Source organism: Mus musculus, chromosome 12 (genome assembly GCF_000001635.26).
Source record: "Mus musculus strain C57BL/6J chromosome 12, GRCm38.p6 C57BL/6J".
NCBI lineage: Eukaryota > Metazoa > Chordata > Mammalia > Rodentia > Muridae > Mus > Mus musculus.
Genome location: NC_000078.6, coordinates 71,923,665 through 71,943,821, shown reverse-complemented (window position 1 = coordinate 71,943,821; position 20,157 = coordinate 71,923,665). Strand labels below are relative to the sequence as shown.

Sequence of the window (20,157 nt, the reverse complement as noted above, 5' to 3'; positions counted from 1 at the left end):
ACGAACCAACCAACAGATTGTATCTTCACACAAAGCCAGGAAAGTGGCAGTTGCTCAGCAGATACCTATTTCCCTCCCCTCCCTGGCACTGGGTATTGAACTCATGGCCTCACACTTGCCAAGTAAACACTCTGCCATTGAGCTCCAGCCCCATCGCTGGACTGTCTCTCCTGTGCTCGGCTAAAAGTCATCTGCTGATCTGAGTCACCGCAGCACATATTGGTGCATTGCCCTAACCATGGCCCCTTCTGGCCAAAGAGCAGAATCTTTCAATTCTACTGCTCATCAGACAAATGACTGCTTTTATTCCTGGGGTGTTTTATAGCAAATGCCTTCTTTTATATGACCTGCTACGTGGAATCCTAATATATAAAACTGGTTAAGAGCCAAGGCTTTTCATTGTGAATTACTTTTATCACTATTTAGAACCCTTACTGTTAAGTAGACGAGGATTCACAGTGAGTGCGTACGTGTGTGTGTGTGTGTGTGTGTGTGCGTGTGTAAGCCCCGGGCCAGTGCAGAGATAACACACCCTGCTTATCTGACTATCCAAGGAGCTTCTGTACTCCTCAGCTTCTGAGAGTTCACAACAGGCTGAGAAGTGGGGAGTTCGTCCTCATGCCTGGATAACCCCCATCAAGTGGTTGTGCGGTGCTCAGGACATCTTTTTAAGTTTGCATTTTATTACTAAAGACAGAATATATCATTCGACCCAACCTCATGACCCTTCACTCCTGACACTAGTGTTAATGAAATGCAACCTGTAAAACCCTCAAAACCTCACTGAGCCCTGGAGACCTCAGTGGGCAGTGATGGTGTAGGAGACATGGAGTGGAAATGGTTATCAGAGAGAATTCACTCCTTGCCAGAATGTCAACCCATCTTTATTTTTAATAATAGTTTTGTTGACATGCACTTCACATGCCATAAAATTCATTGATTTAAAGAGCACAATTTAGTGGTCAAAAAATATCCCATGGTCTATGTTATCTGTCAGCTGATGGGGACATGGGCTGCTTCTACTTTAAAAAAAAAAAAAAAAGCTACTTTGAGTAAGGCTGACAATGACCATGACAGGTGTTTGGGGCCAATCTCCATTTCCCTTGTCTACACACCTAGGAGGACAGCTGTTGGGTCATGTGACAGTACTATGCTTAACGCTGAGGGACTAGCTACCCTACTCCATTCCCAAATGGCTGCACTGACATTCCCAAGAGCAATGACTGATGGCCGTGACATCCCTGTGCTCTAGCCTTCCCTCTCCTCGCTCCCCTTCTCCTTTCCCCTCTGTTAGAAAGGTTGCCCATCCTAGGCACTGTCTGCATCTCTTTTAAAAGGAAAGCATTTATCAAACGTTCAGTGATCCAAGTGGCTACCTATGGTTCAGTTACGTGCTTTTAAATTTAAGAGTCCCAGCAAGGTTTGACCATTGCAGCAAATAGGAGAGAGAGAGGGAAGGAGAAAGGAGAGGGAAGGAGAGGGAGGGAGAGAGAGAGGGCAGGCAAAGGGACAGGGAAGGAGTGGGTGCTGTGCTACCCAAGGGAGGCACCTCACCTCATGGGCTTGGTTCTCAGTGCTGTCTTCAGACTCTCGATGGTTTTACTCCTCTCCTCCTCTTCTTCCTTCTCTAAAGCCAGCAGAGATTTCCTCTATAAAAGAAAACAGACGGTACTTCTTCGTTACTATGGTGTAATTACTGGAAATAATTTGTACAAAGAAAATCAACCAGTAAGAACATAGAACAACACAGAACAACATAGAACAACATCAAGAACAATGCAAAGTTAGATTTTAAAACTGCAAATGGTAATTTAATAAACTGTCTAAACATTTTAAAGGAGGTTAAGTTACACAAATGTTTGTATAATTATTGCATCACAATGCCCCAATGCAGATATCACCATTTGTATTTGACACAGAGGAAGCTGGGCCTGTAACTGGGTGCAGTGTTCTGTAAACTAAGGGTCAGCAGGCAACACACACAGGCATTTCCCCACAGGACCACTAGAGTTAGTCAAAATCAGAATCAAGATGAAAGAGATTTCTTTACTTCAAAAAAATTTAAAGTAATAAATTGAATCTGATACTAAGATAGACTCTACTCTCCGAGTAAATACAAATTCTTAATGAGATCCAACATCATTGAGAAATCAAGGCATGGAAGCAGGGAGACAGGGAGGGAAGAGAAGGAGGGAGAGACGGAAGGATGGAGGGAGAGGGAGAGACACAAAGACATAGGTGGCATAAACACACACACACACACACACGCACACACACACACACACACACTATGCCAAGAGCCCCTAAGGCAGTGCCTCACCCCTGGCTGACTTGGCAACTCTGAGAAAGCCTGAGTTGCCTAAACTGTCCAGGCAATGTTGATGCTGCAGGAGCAAGACTCTAGATAAGCAGACTCAGTGACATTAGTTATTTATTTACTTAGTGCGTATGTGTGTGTTTGTGTGTGTGTGGTTCTACACGTATGTATCTATGGTTCAGGTGCCACAAAACCAGAAGAGAATATCTATCGATTGATCGAGTTCCCTGCTCTATTTTAAAAGTATTTCTTTTCATTTTATGTGCATGGCTGCTTTACCTGTATATGTGGATGCCATGTGCATACAATCCCTGAGGGAGTCAGGAGAGAGCACCAGATCCCTTGATGGCTTAAACTGCTGTTACCCGTGGTTGTGAACCACCATGTGAGTGCTAAGAATAGAACCTGGGCCCTATGGAAGGAAGAGTGGCCAGTTCTCTTAACCTCTGAGCCATCTCTCCAACCCGAGTGGCCATAGTCTTGAGAGGGTCTCTCACTGTATCTGGATGCTGTACGTTACATGTTATATATCTATGACTGTTGGTATTAAATGTCAGCTCAACAGAACCTATAATCACCTGGGCGACAGGCCTCCAGGCATGCCTATGGAGATTATCTTGAGTATATTAGTTTATGTTGGAGGACTCTGGGCAGGATATAGTGGACTGTAAGTGGAAAAAGGAAGCTGAGGACTGCCACTCTCTATTCCCTTCCTGGCTGTGACTGTGGGAAGACTACCTGCTTCAAATTCCTGCTGCCGTGAGTTGGGAGTTCTTCCTTAAGTTGCTTTTCTCAGAGTATTTTATCAAAGCAATGGGGAAAGAAGCTAAAGTCCCATCTCCTGAGTCCTCAGGTGACACCAAGTCCCCAAACCCACAAGGTTTACCATCTCTCTCTTCTTTTCATCCATGACGGCCAAGCTATGCTAGAACAGCCCTCCTGCCCCATGTCTAGCCCAGAAGCCTTTACCACAGAGTCACTGGCCCTTACGTGCTCTGAGCGCATGTTCCTGTCTCCGTGGCCTTATCTGCTATCAACTCTGGTGACCACACAGAGAGGAAAGTTCGGCGGTTCTCTGGGGACCCGATGATCCAGGTTCACAAATCATCTTGAGAGACATTATTATTACTATTTTTTCAATCAATAGCACCAACGTAAAGTATATGTTCATTAAAACCTAATTTGACTTTTTGATGAGAAGAAAAGTGTCAGGCCTAAAGCAAATGAATAACCAGTGTCATTTATGGCAGCTGGGGGAGAGGAGGGTCTTTTTTTCTAAGTTGTTATTGTTCTGCTAAAGTTGTCCTTTTGCTGCTGATGTGTCTTGGCAGCTGTCACTGTAGATGAAGAAGCTATGTTCAGAAACAGGCAATGCATTTCTTCAAATTGCCGTGAGAGCCATCCTGTAGCTCAGGGTGAACCTGTGAAGGGCATTCAGTCTCCTGTGGCAGCCAGGCTTCTCTAGAGTCTCAGTAATTGCTTTGAATCTGCAGTTTAGAATCAGGCCTTTATAATAGGTATAGCTCCTTCTTTTGGAGATTAACTTTGTTAAGACCACGCTGAACTCAAGGTGGTGTCTTTCTTAGAGTAGGGAGATTTATGAAGTGCCTCAGAAAACTACATTGGAACTCCCTTCCCTAACGCAGGGAAGATTTTTATCTCGGGTTCACAAATCATCAAGAGACTTTATATTATTATTATTATTATTATTATTATTATTATTATCATCATTATCATCATCATTATTATTTTCCATCAATAGCATCAACATGAAATAACTGTATGTTAATTAAATCAGAAGGGTCATGGTCATTCTTGAACGTGAAACCATTAGATTTGGATCCGAGATCACATCTGTGTAACAGAAATAGATGAACCTGCCATCCCAATGCTGCTTTTTATAGAAACCCTCAGGTGTTCAAACTTTAGAAGTTTCCTTGCAACTTACAGCTGATAATGACGATAAGCCTAAACTTCTAGAGTCAGTCTCCAAGGCACACAAGTAGTATGCACTGCTACACATACAGGGCAGGTATTATGATGGTCCAAGTGTCTGCTCAGCAAAAGTGGCGTCAGCAAAAGACAAAGTACACACTGGCAAGGGCCTTCCAGGGAAAGCTGCTGAGATGTACACTGAGACTCAGTATACAGATGTGGCACAGTGTGGATCAGAACCACTCTAGTCTGAACTACTTCCTTGATGTGAACTGGGCAAGGCAAACGTTGAGTCACATCTTTCCCCAAAGCTCCAGTCCTAAAGCCTGTTAGGCCATTCTCCTCTATCATACGTTCTTTGACTTTTTAGAAGCTGACAGGTAACTCAGGGGTCCTTTAAAGAGCAAAGCGTTCCTGTTCTGAGGCCTGTGTAGTGTAACTTAACTCGTTCCACAAAAGGCGGGTTCCACAGCAAGTGTGGCTGTTCTCAGCCTGGGCCATGTTTATCAGGCTCTAGAGGCATTGAAGAAGGCAGATGCCTTTCCTTCTCCAGCACAGTCAGACCACGTACCTCACAGATGTCAAAGCCGAGAATGAGACACTAATTGTGAGGTTATCTTTGAGTTCAGAGAGAAGGCTTAAATCCCTAATTAGATGACCACTTCTTAATATGATGACCTTGGGCAAGGTGACTTGCCTCTAGACTCAGACTCTATGAATAGCATGGCAGTACTGCCTGTCACATGAGGCAGTTCAATAGTAGCTGCCACTGATGCTGCAGTTGACAGATGATGACAATGTGCACAAATGCCTCTTCATCAGTTCCCCAGGCACAGCCAGAGATCTGCTCCCGGGACACTGAAGGATCTGGAGGAACTGCGTACCATCGCTGTCCCCAGGGACAGTGTCTCAGGGTTTTGCTGTGTGCTGTGGGGAAGTGTCTAGGACAGATGGCAGCCAGAACTACGCAAGGACTACAGGCAGCAAGGACTAGTGACATCCAGGATGATGAGAGGAGGAGGACTCAGCAGGGTCTCCGCTGTTACTGCTGTTCTGCTGTTGCTTCTTTAAGCACGCCTGAGTTCTGGCTAACTGACGGTCAGCCAATGCTCTTTATCTCTGACCCTAGAAAGATACTGCCTCAGGCCTAATGGACGAAGCATTTCAAAGCTGTGCCAGGTGTCTGACATGTAAAGGATGGCAAAGTCTCACAATCTAACAGCCTTGTGATGTCCTAGGGAAGACTTTAGATTAGGAACCAAACAAAGTATAGTCCACTCAAGAATGCTGCAAATCGCTGTGCGGGGGGAGGAAGTGAGGAGTGTGAAGAAGGGCTGCATACAGACATATCAAAGATCCTGAAACTCAAGGAGAAGCCTACCCTTGACACAACTTCTCATATCCAAGGAAAGGAAAATCCACACTACTTAGTACTTCTCCATTCAGGGCAGAGAATTCATTACCCTAGCACTTCTCTTGTTACCCATCAAACAGTGCCAGCTTAATTATACCCAGGGACAATCTGCCTGACAGTCCCTTTTTCCTCACAGTCAGGAACAAGAACTCACAAACAACCTCTACATGCAAGAAATGGTGAATGGCTCCAAATTATTATTACTTGGGTGGACACACAGAGAAGTCCCTGCAGTCTTCAGAACCCTCCCATTCTGTTAGCTCATCCACAGACACCAGTGTCCCCATTTTCTCATCGCTGGAGAAGCAGTGTATGGAATGGAGTTTGGTGGATGTGGGATTCAGATCCTTTCCTCTTCTTTTCCTCTCCTCTCCTTCTCTCCTCTCTCCTCTCTCCCTCCCCCTCCCCCTCTCCTCTCCTATAAACCCTCAAGGCAAACGCTTCTGTGGCTTCTTCTATAATTTGTGCAGTCCTGGTCACACCTAACAGGCTGTTTATTACTCAAGGTACAGCAGCAGAATAAGAAAGAAACAGGAAAGAAGAGGAAGAAACTGAAAGTCAAGGCCCTGCAGAACTTAAATAAGAGCAGCAAATTCATGGATCCGGGTTGGTTTTTACCTTTTGCAGTGGGAGTAGCAATAAAACCTAGATCACATTAAAGGTCTTGGAGTGGTAAGACAGCTCTCCATGAGGACCTGGGTAGAGGCAGCAGAGAGTAGAGCACTCGGGAGAGTAGAGCCTTCTATTTCATATTATCAACTTAAAGTTGGATACAACCCATTCTGAAAATCATGAGAATGCCATGAGAGGCAAAGACTTCGACCTTCAGTTTTCATCAATGGCAACAGGATTTAAGCTACTAAGGTTCAAAGGCTGGTGACTTATTTTCTGTTGTGAATTTTAGCTATGATTAATAGATGATGTTCAGGCTGCCTAGAGTGCTAACATCTCAGAGGCCAGAACTCAGATACTGAGAACGCAGTTTAACTGCTAACTATAGATCACAGCTTTCCCTAGAGCATTCTGATTATTACAGCATTTTATCAAGTCATGTTATGATTCTGTATATGAACCTCTCGGCCACCAATGAGATCAGGAAGTCAGGAAGGAGCTAAGTTCCCAGAGAGAGGGAGATGGGTATGAACATGATGAAGGGACAGTTAGGTCATAGAACTGTTAGAAAAGCCTACAGTCCACAGGAGTGTTGTTGCAACACTCCCAATAATTAGTCACAGCAACAGCAAGTCCAAGTTGAATGCAAGCCATGTTTCAAATGGCATTTCCTCTTATAACATTAAGACCAATCATATGTTAGTGTGTGTAGATTCTATTTAAAACACACTAGAAAAGTTACTTCACTAGGCAACCTTTCAGCCCCTCGTCCCCAACACCTCAAACACTGAGTGTCTGGAATGGAATTTGGAAAGGTAACAGCATTCAGAAGGGCTTACTCAATCAAGCTCATTGTGCAACTGTGTACTCTGTACCCTATTTTAGGCTGTCACAGAATGTAAGTAATACTTACAGCAGCCATGGAATTGAGCTGATCAATGTAGAACTCGGGCCAACTGGTTGCTCCCTTGTTTTCTTCCTGGTCCTACAAAAATGAAAAGAAATAAAACAAAGTAAGAAAAAGTGACAAGGTAACACATTACCAGAGGCCCACATGGAGCAGCAGAGAGCTGATGTCCTGTGCATCATGATGGTGGTCTGCAAAGCCACGAGAATACAGGAGACACTTATTGTTTTACAGTATCGGGTCATCTACTTAAAGGGTACATGGGAATTGAATTCACGCCAGGGAGTAACATTTTCTTTTTTTAGTGACATAATGGTACTGAGAAGGATATTCTAGGTCTCATGTCACACTGAGGACTACATGGGGATGTCACAGCTGTATGAAATTCAAGAGTGAAGGAGACCTGTCTTTACAGTGGCCAGAGACATGGCCAGTTGGTGACTAGATTGTTTCTATCAGTTATTTAGATTTCATTGTGAAGTAGGATTTCATTTGATGTGGCTGAAAGGGGCTACTGACACCGGTGGAGTTAACAAGAGAACACATGTTAGTCCCAGGCACAGGTCTCCTGCTGACCCAGCTCAGGAGCTATGTTAGAAAAACGAGTGTGCCAGGCAGTGGTGGCACACGCCTTTAATCCCAGCACTTGGGAGGCAGAGGCAGGCGGATTTCTGAGTTCGAGGCCAGCCTGGTCTACAGAGTGAGTTCCAGGACAGCCAGGGCTACACAGAGAAACCCTGTCTTGAAAAACAAACCAAAAAAAAAAAAAAAAAGAAGGAAAGCAAAGGAAAAAAGGAAAGGAAAAAGGGAAAGGAAAGGAAATAGAGTGTGTGTCTGCTAAAAAGACCTGAAACCCAAACCCACCTCAGCTAGATGTGTCTCACAACCCAGGTGACCTTGAGCCAAAACAGCTGGCGCATCTGTGGATGGAGTTCACTGACACGCCTAACCTGGACCTCCCTGTCAGCTGTAGTCTCTGTTGGAGACACAGCAAGCTCAGCCAGGAGGCACGCTGTGCTTGGCTTCCACAATCTCGCACACCTTTGTGCTGAGAGAGGTATTCCTGTAACCAGGACTTTCCATTAAGAGAGCACCCCGATATAATGGGTCACCCAAGGAGAAGACACTGCCATGTACACACAGCGGCTGTCTGATGCCCAAGGAGTTACTGCTATACTGCTGGCTTCAGTTTTTTAGTTTCAGCAGCCCATCCATCCATCCATCCATCCATCCATCCATCCAAACATTCATGCATTGGGCCTTGGAAGAGTGATTTCTAGGAGGAGCTTTTAATTTTAGGCTTAGACCTTATCTCTAAAAATCCCTCCCTTTTTCCCTCTTTCTGTAACCCAGGCTGGTCTCAACTGTAGGACTGTAGAGTGATCCTCCTGATTCAGATTTCTAAGTGCTGAGGTTATAGCTATGAGCCACCATTACTCGCCCTACAAACACGCACGCGAGCGCACGCGCACACGCACGCACACGCACACACACACACACACACACACCACTGTCTCTAGGCAGATACTTCCAAGTGAGTCTGCTTAGGTGATCAAAGAAATATAGTTCAAAACTGTTTTCAAAAGCCGGGCGTGGTGGCACATGCCTTTAATCCCAGCACTCGGAGGCAGAGGCAGGCGGATTTTTGAGTTCAAGGCCAGCCTGGTCTACAGAGTGAGTTCCAGGACAGCCAGGGCTGTACAGAGAAACCCTGTCTCGAAAAACAAAACAAACAAACAAACAAAAAACTATTTTCAAGCAGTAACAAGCAGTAACAAGAAGGAAAATGGCTGTTTACAGGGCCACCTGAGTGGGCAGCAAGGGACACAGATGAGGGTCACGGGTATAGCAGTGGCTTTGAAGTTGGGCAGGATTACACTCTTGTGATTTAAAAACATTCAGAAAGCCTGATGAGTTTTAAGAATGGCTCTTGGCTATAATTTACCACATTAATAAAAGAGCTAGAGTGGCAGAATAAATGCTGAACCCAGCTCTCCTCTTAGAAGGAGCACTAAAATTAGCAAAAGCCTGCTGCTACTAACGTATTTAACAAGCCAAAACCCTCAGTGATAGTCAATGGTATTTGAACCTATAAAATGAAATAGAAGGTGCCAGATCTTTCTATTCTCCCCAAATCAGGGCAAATTTCCAAAGCAAACAAAACCAAGTCCTATGTCCAAGGTTCCACAAAAGCCTATCTGTTGTAAGCTCCACAGTCCTGGATACAAAACAGGGATTATTTTAGAAACTGAAGACTAGTGCATAGAAGGAAGACTTTGTACTTTGAAATGTTTGAATAATACTAACAGTTAAGAGTAGACATTGTAGTCAAATGGGGCTCCTTTCACTTCTGGTGCCTCGGTGCTGAGAAAATTACAAGTGCCACATGTATGAATGCACTGGTTGATACTGCTCTGGGAGTAGTAGGCAGGGGGATTCTTGGCGCTCTTCCCTTTGGCAATGCACCTCTGACTGCCTGTGCAGTCCTGGTCCTTACACACAGAAGGATGCAGCAGTCGCCGGATGGAATGCAAGACTGAGTCTGTGCTCTAGCGTGAGTGAATGTTAAAGTTCTCACTGAGGAGTCAGAAAGCAAGCAAGCAGCTCTTCTGGGTGGGAGTTGGAGGGAAGAGGGTGAACATCCTATAAAAAACCCAGGCCACTGAGACATGCCAAGGAGAAGACACTTCTAAGTTGTATAGTCTTCCTGACAGCATGTGTGTCCCTGCTAAAGAGAAAGTATGTCCTGTGCCTCTGACATTATCCTCTGGGCCACCTATCTCAGCTCTAGTTCCTTCTTCTAAAGAAGAAGCAGGGAAGGTCAAGGCTGTTTAGCTGCAGCATGCGGGACGGAACCAACAGCAACACTGAGCACATCAAGCACTCAACTAAACCTATTTTCGCTGCCTTCTTCTCCAATCCTGTTACAACATTTCTCTAAGCAAGAATATTAACTTACTATATTGTCTGTGAAAAAGAGAGGTGTTTTGTTTTGTTTTGTTCTGTTTTGTTTTGTTTTTCTCTTAAGATGTAGTGAGGTATGATAGATCAAATTTATAACCCTAGCACTTGGGAGACTGAAGCAAGTAGATCATAAGTTTGAAGCCAATCTGGGCACGGTAGCAAGATCTATCTAGAAAACAAAATAAGGTCCCCAAGACAAGTCATAGTTCATGACACTGAGAAGTTGCCCTAAGTAAATACAAATCCTGGATTCATATTAGATGTTCTTTTTAGTCTACTCAAAGAAAGGACAATTCACATTAAAATCTACTTTTGTGTCCTAGTCAGCTTCAAATGTCAACTTGACACAATCTAGAAATAATCGCCATAGAACCTCAGTTGAGGACTTCCTTAGATCTACCTGGCCTGTGGAACATCTCTGGGGGACTGCCTTGGCTGTTTACTGATTGAGGATGACTCTGGCCACTGTGGGTAGTGCATTTCCTGAGCACGTGGTCCTAGGCTGTACAAGGAAACAGCTGAGAATGTGCCAACAGGCAGCACTCTTCTGGGTTTCCTGCTTACCTCTGTGTGACGACTAACATTATATTTTAAGTTTAAATTACTGTGTTTAAGAGATCTATAAAACAAGAAGGCATGTAACCTATAAACCCCATGTGCACAGGGACTGACAATGTCCTGGAATTCTGGGGCTGCTGTGCATGGAAGATAACCAACCTTGTGCCTTTACTTCTGTGTACAAGCTCAGTTGCCCTCAATCGCACAGGGTGTGTCTGCTTGATTACACGTAGGCAGGAAGTATGCAGCCTCGTGGGTTTTTTTCTTTATAAGCTCCTAAGTAATATATATAATTCAGTACCATACTCTGATGAGCACCTCCAGTCTCTGGTATGGTATTGGCCAGTATCCACGGTCCTAGCCAGCACTTAGTAAATCCTTTTATTTATTAATATTTATTCATGGTCATGGAGAATATTTGAGAAACTCCAGACCCATATGCCTCTTTGCCTGTGAAGTGAGTTACTTGGCCAGAGGTGACGCTCTGTGGATAGTGAGCAGGCCTCCCTACACGTTCCTGCCTTGACTACCCCTCATTGATTGATTTAGTCTATAAATTGAAATGAGTCCTCCCCAAAATTGTATTGTGACACAATGGCAGAATGAAAATAGGACCTTGGCTGCCTCTTGAAAATGCCACACACACACTTTAGTTTATGGGAATTATCTTTAGAAGTTCTGCTAAATAATTAGAACAGAAACAAGTGTCTGAATTTATTAAATTCTCTAGTTTTTTTTTTTTTTTGAGAATATATATCTATGCTACTGATTTTTAGATGGTATGATGGGTAGGCCACTAATCCAGCCATCTTAAGATGTAATTCTATAGACTTCTTTTTTACTGACTCAGGTGACAGTTTGGGTAAGTGTGAATATATCTGGGGTTGTTTTCCTTTTCTCAAAAACAGGAGAATGTTTCTGACGTTCCTACAAGCTCTAAGAGTCCAACAGTGAGACATCACTGGGGCACAACCTCTACTGTACTTAATTCCGAGACTCAACTTCTAACGTCAATAACTTGTAAAAATTTACATTGTCCAGTGATTCAGTGGCAGAACTATTCATTGTCAACCGTCAGCCCAACTGTCACTCAGTAGCCACCCACGTCTGTGCTGTCTTGTCATTTAATACAATCCCTCCTGTTTGTTAGAGGCCTTCAGAGATAGATAGCAGGACACTGATGATGGCTGAGACTTCCTGCTGGACAGAGCTCACCTTTGACACTTTGCCTTTAACTCCAGCCTGAAATGACTTGTTTAACCTCTTTTCCTTATTACCCTAAGTGTGTGTGTGTGTGAGTGTGTGTGTGAGTGTGTGTGTGTGTGTGTGTGTGTGTGTGTGTGTGTGTGTGTGTGTGTAAAATCCAGATACCTTAGGGGGTGAAGATACCCTTTCTAAGCTCATGTCGTCTCCAAATGGAACATTTTCATTAAAATCTCAGGTCAGTGTCAAGGATTCTTCCTCTAGTCTTTTTAAATGCACAAGTGTCTGTGTCTTTCTCAACATCACTTTGCCCAGGAGGGTCATTTGGCATTGCTTCTTAGTCTCACTCCCTCTGCGATAAGCACACAGTTACAACTCAGACTTGTCCCTCACCAGCGCCTCCAACTTGACTGTGTTCTAGGCATGGAGGTGAAACACCCATCACTTGCTCACTGTGAGGTTTGCTGTGTGTCTTTAGTTTCACATGACTGCCTCACAACAGTGTCATTGTGAGCACACAGAAACACAAATCCAATACAAACCAGAGCCCTGGAGAAAGTGCACACAGCACAAGCTCAATAGGTGTGAGCTATGATGAGCATACTGACACTGTCTCTAACGGGAGCCGTGCTTAGTGCTGAGCCTGAACAAAAGAGGATCAACTACATTTTGACAGTAGCCATTTAAATATAAGAAGCACAGTAGCCTTTGAAATTGAGTTAAATATGTTTTCAGAAATGTAGTCCATTCTGTTCACTCACAATTATAAGGGTATGTGTCACAAGATTTTTCATTGCATCGCTATATAGCAAATAATTAAGGGGGGGGCAGATATATGGAGAGGGAGAGGCATGAATATATTCCTTTGGTAGCAGCTGAAGTCTTTTATGTCTATAAATGGAATTTAAAGTAGAATCACAAAAGTAAGTTTTTAAGTATAAGTATGTAAATTTGTTTGAAATTATTATAGGATCCTTTAGGAAGATTGTTTCAAAAATGATAGAATACAAATTAAATATTCTTACTAAGGCCCAGAGTAGGCTTTACACAAGGATAACCAGCTGTGAATGGCATGGTCTACGGTTGTTCGCCAGGACACTAATCACAAGCTGAAGCAACATTTACTCAGCCAACTAAAGCCATGAGGCTGCAAGTTAGCTGTCAAAGCCATAGGTTCTTAGATAATATATGTAAAGGAAAAAAGACACACTTTCCCCTGCCTAGAGTGGCTAAAACATCCTGCAATGTGCAATGCTATGATGGTGTCAACAAGAGTGGAATAGGTTAACGTTTAATCAAGAGATGCAACCCAAAGATGTGTCAGAGTAGTTGAAGGAAATTTTATTCCAATGGTTTTCATTGTATAGGAAAAGCAACTAAAAACAACACAATCAATTCCGTGTGTAAGGGAAATGCCATTAGAAAACATATAGGATTAAGAAATCCCCTTATTTAATGAATAGCCACCTTCTTGCATGAAATTGTAATTATATTTTCTAATTTCATGAACCTAGTTCTACAGACTAATAAATACAGTGAATACTAAGTAATCCATTTTGTGTCTAGAACGTTTAACAGAAAAATGGACAGAAAAGGACAGATGGATTGAGACTACTCTATTAGTCTGCCTCCATGATTCAGGAGTCTGAGAAAACTCATATGAATGACAAAGAGTTGGTGACAGTGTTGAGACCAGGGTCAGTGAGCAGATGGCAATGGGGATACACTAGGTAGGTGCAAGGCCTCGGCAGTAACTTTGCAGCCTGTCTCTTCCATCATAAATGAGTATCAATGACACCTTATCAGAACACGCCAGCATTGGGCTAACCAGCAGGCAAAGGGTCAGCAAACTGCTTTAAAAGGCCTGATAGGTGTATCTCAGGCTCTGCACAGGACAGAGTCACTGTTGCTCACCTGCCACACTGTGAGAGGAAAGCAGCCATAGCAGAAACATACACAAATGGGAAATGCCATGTTCAGTAATAGCTTATTTACATGAACAGGTGACTTGACAGAGGTGGCACACTAGTTTAGTGTGTTGACATCTGTGCTGGCCGGGACCTGACACAGCTTTCAAGAGGGCTAAAGCACATCAAAAGCCTAACATGGTCACCGATTACTTTCCATGCTTTCTCTTCTCCCTGACACTACTTTACCTCTGCAATGTCTGCTGTAACTTAGGATTGATTAAGTCACAAAGCGTTTGAACCCTGTCTAGTAACCTCAACATTTTCTAGAGAAGCATTATCTGCATGCATGTAAAGTCCACTCCCACACCAAACTCATTCATTCTCTGAAGAAGTTCCGTCCTACTTTGACAAATGGTATAGTAGTGGCTTCTGACACCCACGGCTCACAGAACATCTTAGAAAAGGACCACAGAAAGGCTGTAAGAGCTAGAGGACCAGGACGTCTGCTATGAGATTGCTTCCAAGAAATGACAGGGAGACCAAATGCATGATTCCACAACAAGATGGCTGCCTGAAAAAGACCTGAACAATGCAAGTACCAATAGCTATGCTACCAGGGTCGGTAGAAGTCTCATCATACCCTTAGACAGAGAAGTACAGGCAACTGGTGATTGCTGCAACATGGAGAATGAGTTTTTTCTAGGAGTTTCCTAGTTACTTGTCTATTGCTGTGAAGAGACACAATTTATAAATGAAAGCATTTAATTGGGGGTTTGCTTACAGTTTCAGGGGGTTAGTTCAGTCCTTGGCCATCTTGGCAACAGACAGGTAGGTGTGGTGCTGAAGCAACAGCTGAGGGCTTCCGTCTTATCCACAGAGAGAACACATTGGACTTGGTGTGAGCTTTTCAACCCTCAAGACCCTCGTCCAGGGATACACCTCCTCCAACAAGACCACTTTCCAATGCTTTCTAAAAAGCTCATCGCTGGAAATCAAACATTCAAATATACAGCCCAAGGGGACCATTCTCATTCAAACCATCACAAGGGATGGATCCCATAACTGGTTAGCCAATATCAAGTGGTCAGTCCTGAAATCATATACACACAAGCACTAAATGGTCATAGCAGGTTGTACTTATATATTTATGCAATACACATGTTTGTATGTATGCATGTATGTAATGCATGCGTGTATACATGTATTTGTAACCATAATAATCAAAGAAAAGGGGCCATCAATTTGAGAAAGAATAAAGGGGGAGGACAGAAGAGATGGAGGGAGGAAATGATGTAATTATAGTTTAATTAAAATTACAAAAAATAAAAACACACTTTATAGAAAAATAAACCAAATTTAGAACACAGTATAGCACATTAGCTCCCTTACATTCTTATATATACCCCTAATTCTTCCTATTTACTCTTTTTTATTGGGAAGACGACTAAGAAGTTCCCAAAGCCGGGCTCCCTGGACTGTTGGTTCCTTTGGTCCTCACAACACCTGCCTTCAACTCCTAGCCATGAACAAAATGTACACTCTATATGAAGCTTGCCAAGGGCAGGCAGTCAACTTCAGGAAATCATCTCTCCACTGTCACTTTACAAGACGGTCATGTGGTCGTGCTACTGCCAATGTTAGTGTATTTTTTGACCACTGCCACAATTACACATCAAGTACATCTGTTACCAAAATCCGGTTGGACCCACGCACAGGGCAATTACAGAACAGTGGCTTCACCATCTGCCAGGAAGCCCAGCGCCTCCTCAGCCTCAGAACATCAGACATTCTTCTGAAGAGTCAGGATGACATGTAAAGACGATGACTTTCAGAATGCTATAAAATGTCTGCATGCTTTTAAAGAAAGCCATACAGAATTATATGGATGGTCTTTGACCCTAAAAACCCCCTAATGGAGTTCCCGCTCACTGGGTCATAGATGACCACCAAGACAGCTCAGTGGTTAAGAGTGCTTCCTGCTATTTCAGGGGAGCTGAGTTTGGTTCTCAGCATCCATGTCAGGCTGCTCACATGTGGTATATACACAAACACACACACACACAATTGCTATCGTCAACAGTACCTATTGCGTATCAATTCTAATAATCCCATGTAATCAGCTCCATGTTTTCAATAAGCCCCTCTGTTTATGAACTCCTCTTCTAAGTTCAAAACCCTAACTGGAATCTTATCTGAAGCCCCCTGGGAAGGAATCCTTGAAGCTTCCATGATAGCATAAGATGTTACCTGATCTTTCCTATACACCCTGACCTTTACTCTGGTAAACCTCATGAGAAAGTTACACGGCTATTACTTTTTAGCTAACTAGAAAAGCAGTAAGATCACCCTACCTCACCCAACCCCCAAGAGACCTAGTCACTGTGAGCAGCAACAACACAAAGCAAGGTGCCTATATTTTTCAAATAGCTCGAGTGCACTGTGCCCTGCCCTCTCCGGGTTCCTGACCAAGCCCCAGCTGACTGCACCAAGCCGAGAGCTCCTGAGTCTCAAGCTGCTGAGTCCAGTGGGGAAACAGTTCAGGCTGGCAGAGCTAACAACACAGCTCCAACCCTTACCTAAAACCAAGAGTCGAGACTTTACAGTCTATTTCCCAGGCTGTGAGACATTAGCTTTATTTATTTTCACAGGTCATTTCTTTGGCAAAGCCCTGCAGCACGTGCAATATAGCCGAAACCTCAAAGGCTCCATAGGTTCAAGTTCAACATCTGAACTTAATTCTGGATGACAATCCCCTCTCATTTTCATGACAAAGAAAAAGAAACATTGTGGGAACAGTATTTTCAGAAGTGATGCAGGTCCATATTCCCCTATGACACTACGGTGTGCAATAATACAGAACAAATGACTTCAGTAAGCTTGTGAAAGTCAGTTTTGATGCATATGTCACCATGGAGTGCCACAGACCCAGGTAGAGCATGGTCCAGTTGGAAGTTGACATGCTCGGGCACTGAGCCCTATGTAGCGTGGAAGTGCAGGCAGAGGTGTCTCTGGCCTTTGCAGCTTCACATCTTGGTACCACACTTACTGCTACTTGACCAGCTTTCAAGAGGCTGTCAAACAGGCTCTGGCATCCTGTAAGTTGCTCTTGGGAAAATAGGGTGTTTATGATTTGCAATATAAAGCTTAACATGCACTAAAAGGAGAGGACCCTTTGGAAACGGTAATTAAATTAAGAAGAAAACCTGGGCAATTGTGAGCATATAAAGGCATATTTCACTCAGGGAGTGCCCTGGGAATAGCCTTCGCGGGTGGCTCCCTGACATACTACTGAAGTAATGACATTTGGGAGTGGGGGAACAGAGATATAAAAAAGCCCCTGTTGGAAGATATGACTTTGTCGTTATCATCTATACGAGTGAATGGAGACGCACATCGTACAAATGGAGGAAACAAAATGCCTTTCCTTCTCAGCAGGGCAGATCCTAAGTGCACAGTCAACGCCGTTCTGCACTGTGCAGAAGGACAGGGAGTGCTGAACTGTGACTGGCGGGTGGAATCGCTCAGTGCAGTCCCTTCAGCAATCCAGAACTAGTTACCCAAATCACTAGGCTCTTGCAGAGGGAGGAGTTTGGGGAGCCCTTCATTAAAGTGACAAAACCTAATTCATTGGGAAGCACAGACCCCTTCCTACCTTCCAGAGAAAGGACTCAGCAGCAGCAGGTGTGCCTGACCCCTGGGCAAAACAAAAGAAACACAGGAAAGAGCTTTCCTTTTCCTCCATCTTCCTAAAGGCCCACTTCCTTGCATTGATGTCGTTCATGCATATACTTCCTGGAGCTGGTGAGTCAGGCTGGCTTTGAGCAGTCTGTCTTGGAATGTGGGGGCCAGGGCATAGAGTCTATAGAGAACCAGGGAGAGGCCAAGTGAAAAGCATCGAGTATCCTATCTAAATCTGATTATTGGAGACTGGAAAAGCTCGTATATTAGAGATAGTTACATATGCCAAGTTCCCCCAACACTCACTTCAGGTGCTGCCAATCAATTTCCTCTCTATTTCTTATTGAGACCGTTCATCTTTACTGGATCCTTCTGCAAGTGCTTCAGGCTTCTATCTCCAGTTACTCAGTGTCGGCAATCAAGATACACTCCCTCACCCCTTACACTTGACCTTGTTGGTTAGCCATTCAACTATAGTATTAAGTATTAATACTGTACATAGTATACAGTATTGAGGAATTCCACGAAATGGTGTGCACTGGTCTGGCATGTCTCATATGCTGCATGAGCCTTGGGGGTTCGTCAGGGTGGTAACCAGAAGTGACAGATACTTGTGGCTTCTCAGATATAAGACATAGTGGTGTCCCTTTCTGTAAAGCTACAGCTGTCACTAAGACCATTTGTTCATATTTCCCACCCGAACACATTCTGGGTTCTACAGGTTACTCTGGCAGTTTGTTCTAATGCCTGGTGAAATCCCACACCTGCAGTCTGCAAAAATTTAGGAATGAAAGTGAAGTATGCACATGTACTTCAATGTACATGGGTGAGATGGTCCCCAGATGCCCGCAAGTCACACTTTGAATGCTGTTCCTTGATAGCCCTGCCTTTAAGTACTCTTTGGCACAGAGAGAGGAATCGATGGCCCAGTCAGGGAGTCCAGCCTCTGCAACTGACACACTGTCGACTCTGATTGGTACCAGTGCTGTCACAGGAACCTGCTTAAAGAGTTAATGACCTGGAGTACAAAGATAGCTGTCGTGTGGCCGCTGAGAATAACTGTTCTCTCTTGGGTTCCATCCAAACTCAAAGTCTCTTCCCATGCTGGGAGCTGAGGCAGGAGCAGTCTTTCCTCTGTAGGGCCATGAGGCAACAGGTGCGGCGGGAAAGCTAGGCAGCTGCTTCTCTAGATCACCACGGAAAGCCATCCCATTACCCACAAAACTTCTCCTCAGCGCCATAGCCCTTAGTTAGTTCTGTTATTGTTTGAATGGTTGGGGGCTCCCATCCTCTTCCAGATGGTGCTCTCTACCTAAGGGGGAAGTGTGACCTAGAGGAAAGCACTGCCACTTGCTGAAGAGATGTATCGGGAAGCGCAAGGGAGAGACAGAATCTACAACGGAGACGGGTGCCTGTTCCTGGATTTATAATTTAGTGTGAACAAAGTATCTATGGACTGTAGAATCAACAACCTCCAAACCTGGGGGTCAAGTTGTCAAAGCGAGAAGCTTAGCATTCAGACAGAGAAGACAATTTCTTTTCCTTTCCTTCCTAAGACAAGGACTCAGGTATCCCAGCCTGGTCTCGGATTCACTACTTAGCTGAGCATGACCTTGAACTTCTTGACTTGGACCCCTTCTTAGGCAACCTTAACCCATCTCCTCAACCCCCATCTCCATTCCCCTTCCCTAGAAAATCGCTATATTGATGTTGAACTTAAGTGAATACACCCTTTCAACATAGTACACAACACAGAACACTTCAGCCCTGGACTCCTGTGTGCGTCCACCACTGTAATTCCCCTGCTTCTACCCCTCAGCACTGGGGTTCGCGGTGTATACCACCACACTTGGTTTATGGGGTGATAGGGATTGGACCCAGGGCTTGGTGTATGCCAGGCAAGCATTCTACCACCTCTGAGAAACATCCCAGCCCAACCCCTCCATTCTTGAAAATCCAGAAGAGTCAAAGAGGAGGAGGAGGAAGAGGAGGAAGAGGAGGAGAAGGAGGAGGAAGAGGAGGAGGAAGAGGAGGAGGAGGAGAAAAAGAAAGAGAAAAGGCTTTTGACACTTTTGTAAAGAGATGGTTAAGATGAAGATTCTGGCTTTAGTTAGCAGAAGGACGAGCAGTGTCTGGTCGACAGCTATGCTGTGTGCGCACATGCAGATTTGGCACCAGTGTGTAGGTCACCATGGAGGGACCCCAGGCCTCAGCAACTTCCTGTATTTCAAAATGGAGTCTATCAGTCAAGAGCTTGCTAAAGATGAAAGCACCATTTGCCCAAGTAGGGACCCGAGGGCACAGGAGGTCTAGAGGGTGGAGGAGAGCAACAACACTGTGTAGTTTCTGCTGTAGCCAAAGCAAAGAAACAATCCCACGTCAATTATCCATTTTTATATACTTGTAATATTTCATATAGCTTCATGGGTAATTGGATGGAATGCTTTTTGTTTCCTGAACCTTGGGTTTTTGTTTCCAAAGAGCACTGTCTTTTCTCCTGATTTTAATTGCACTTGGCTTGGGAGACATACGGGGAACGTAAAGCACTTCAAGGACTTCTTCTGCAACAGAAACGTGCAGACTGCTGGTCAGTGCTGGACAGGCCGTGCAATCCCTCCGCTCCCCTCCCCTGCCCTCCCCTGCAGCAGTACTGCCGCTC

The 20,157-nt window shown here is 44.2% G+C and overlaps 1 protein-coding gene across 8 annotated transcripts in view; it reads right to left on the bottom strand.

Annotated features, from left to right (window-relative positions):
• Daam1 (dishevelled associated activator of morphogenesis 1) overlaps nt 1–20,157 on the bottom strand; it is a 161,427-nt gene that overhangs the window by 48,555 nt on the left and 92,715 nt on the right. For all 8 annotated transcript variants that reach the window (XM_006515643.4, XM_030246636.1, XM_030246637.1 and 5 more), the window contains 2 exons: nt 7,192–7,263; nt 1,555–1,649 (listed from right to left, as the gene is read on the bottom strand). In XM_006515643.4, the coding sequence (XP_006515706.1) occupies nt 1,555–1,649; nt 7,192–7,263 (167 nt within the window). The remainder of the gene's footprint in view (nt 1–1,554; nt 1,650–7,191; nt 7,264–20,157) is intronic.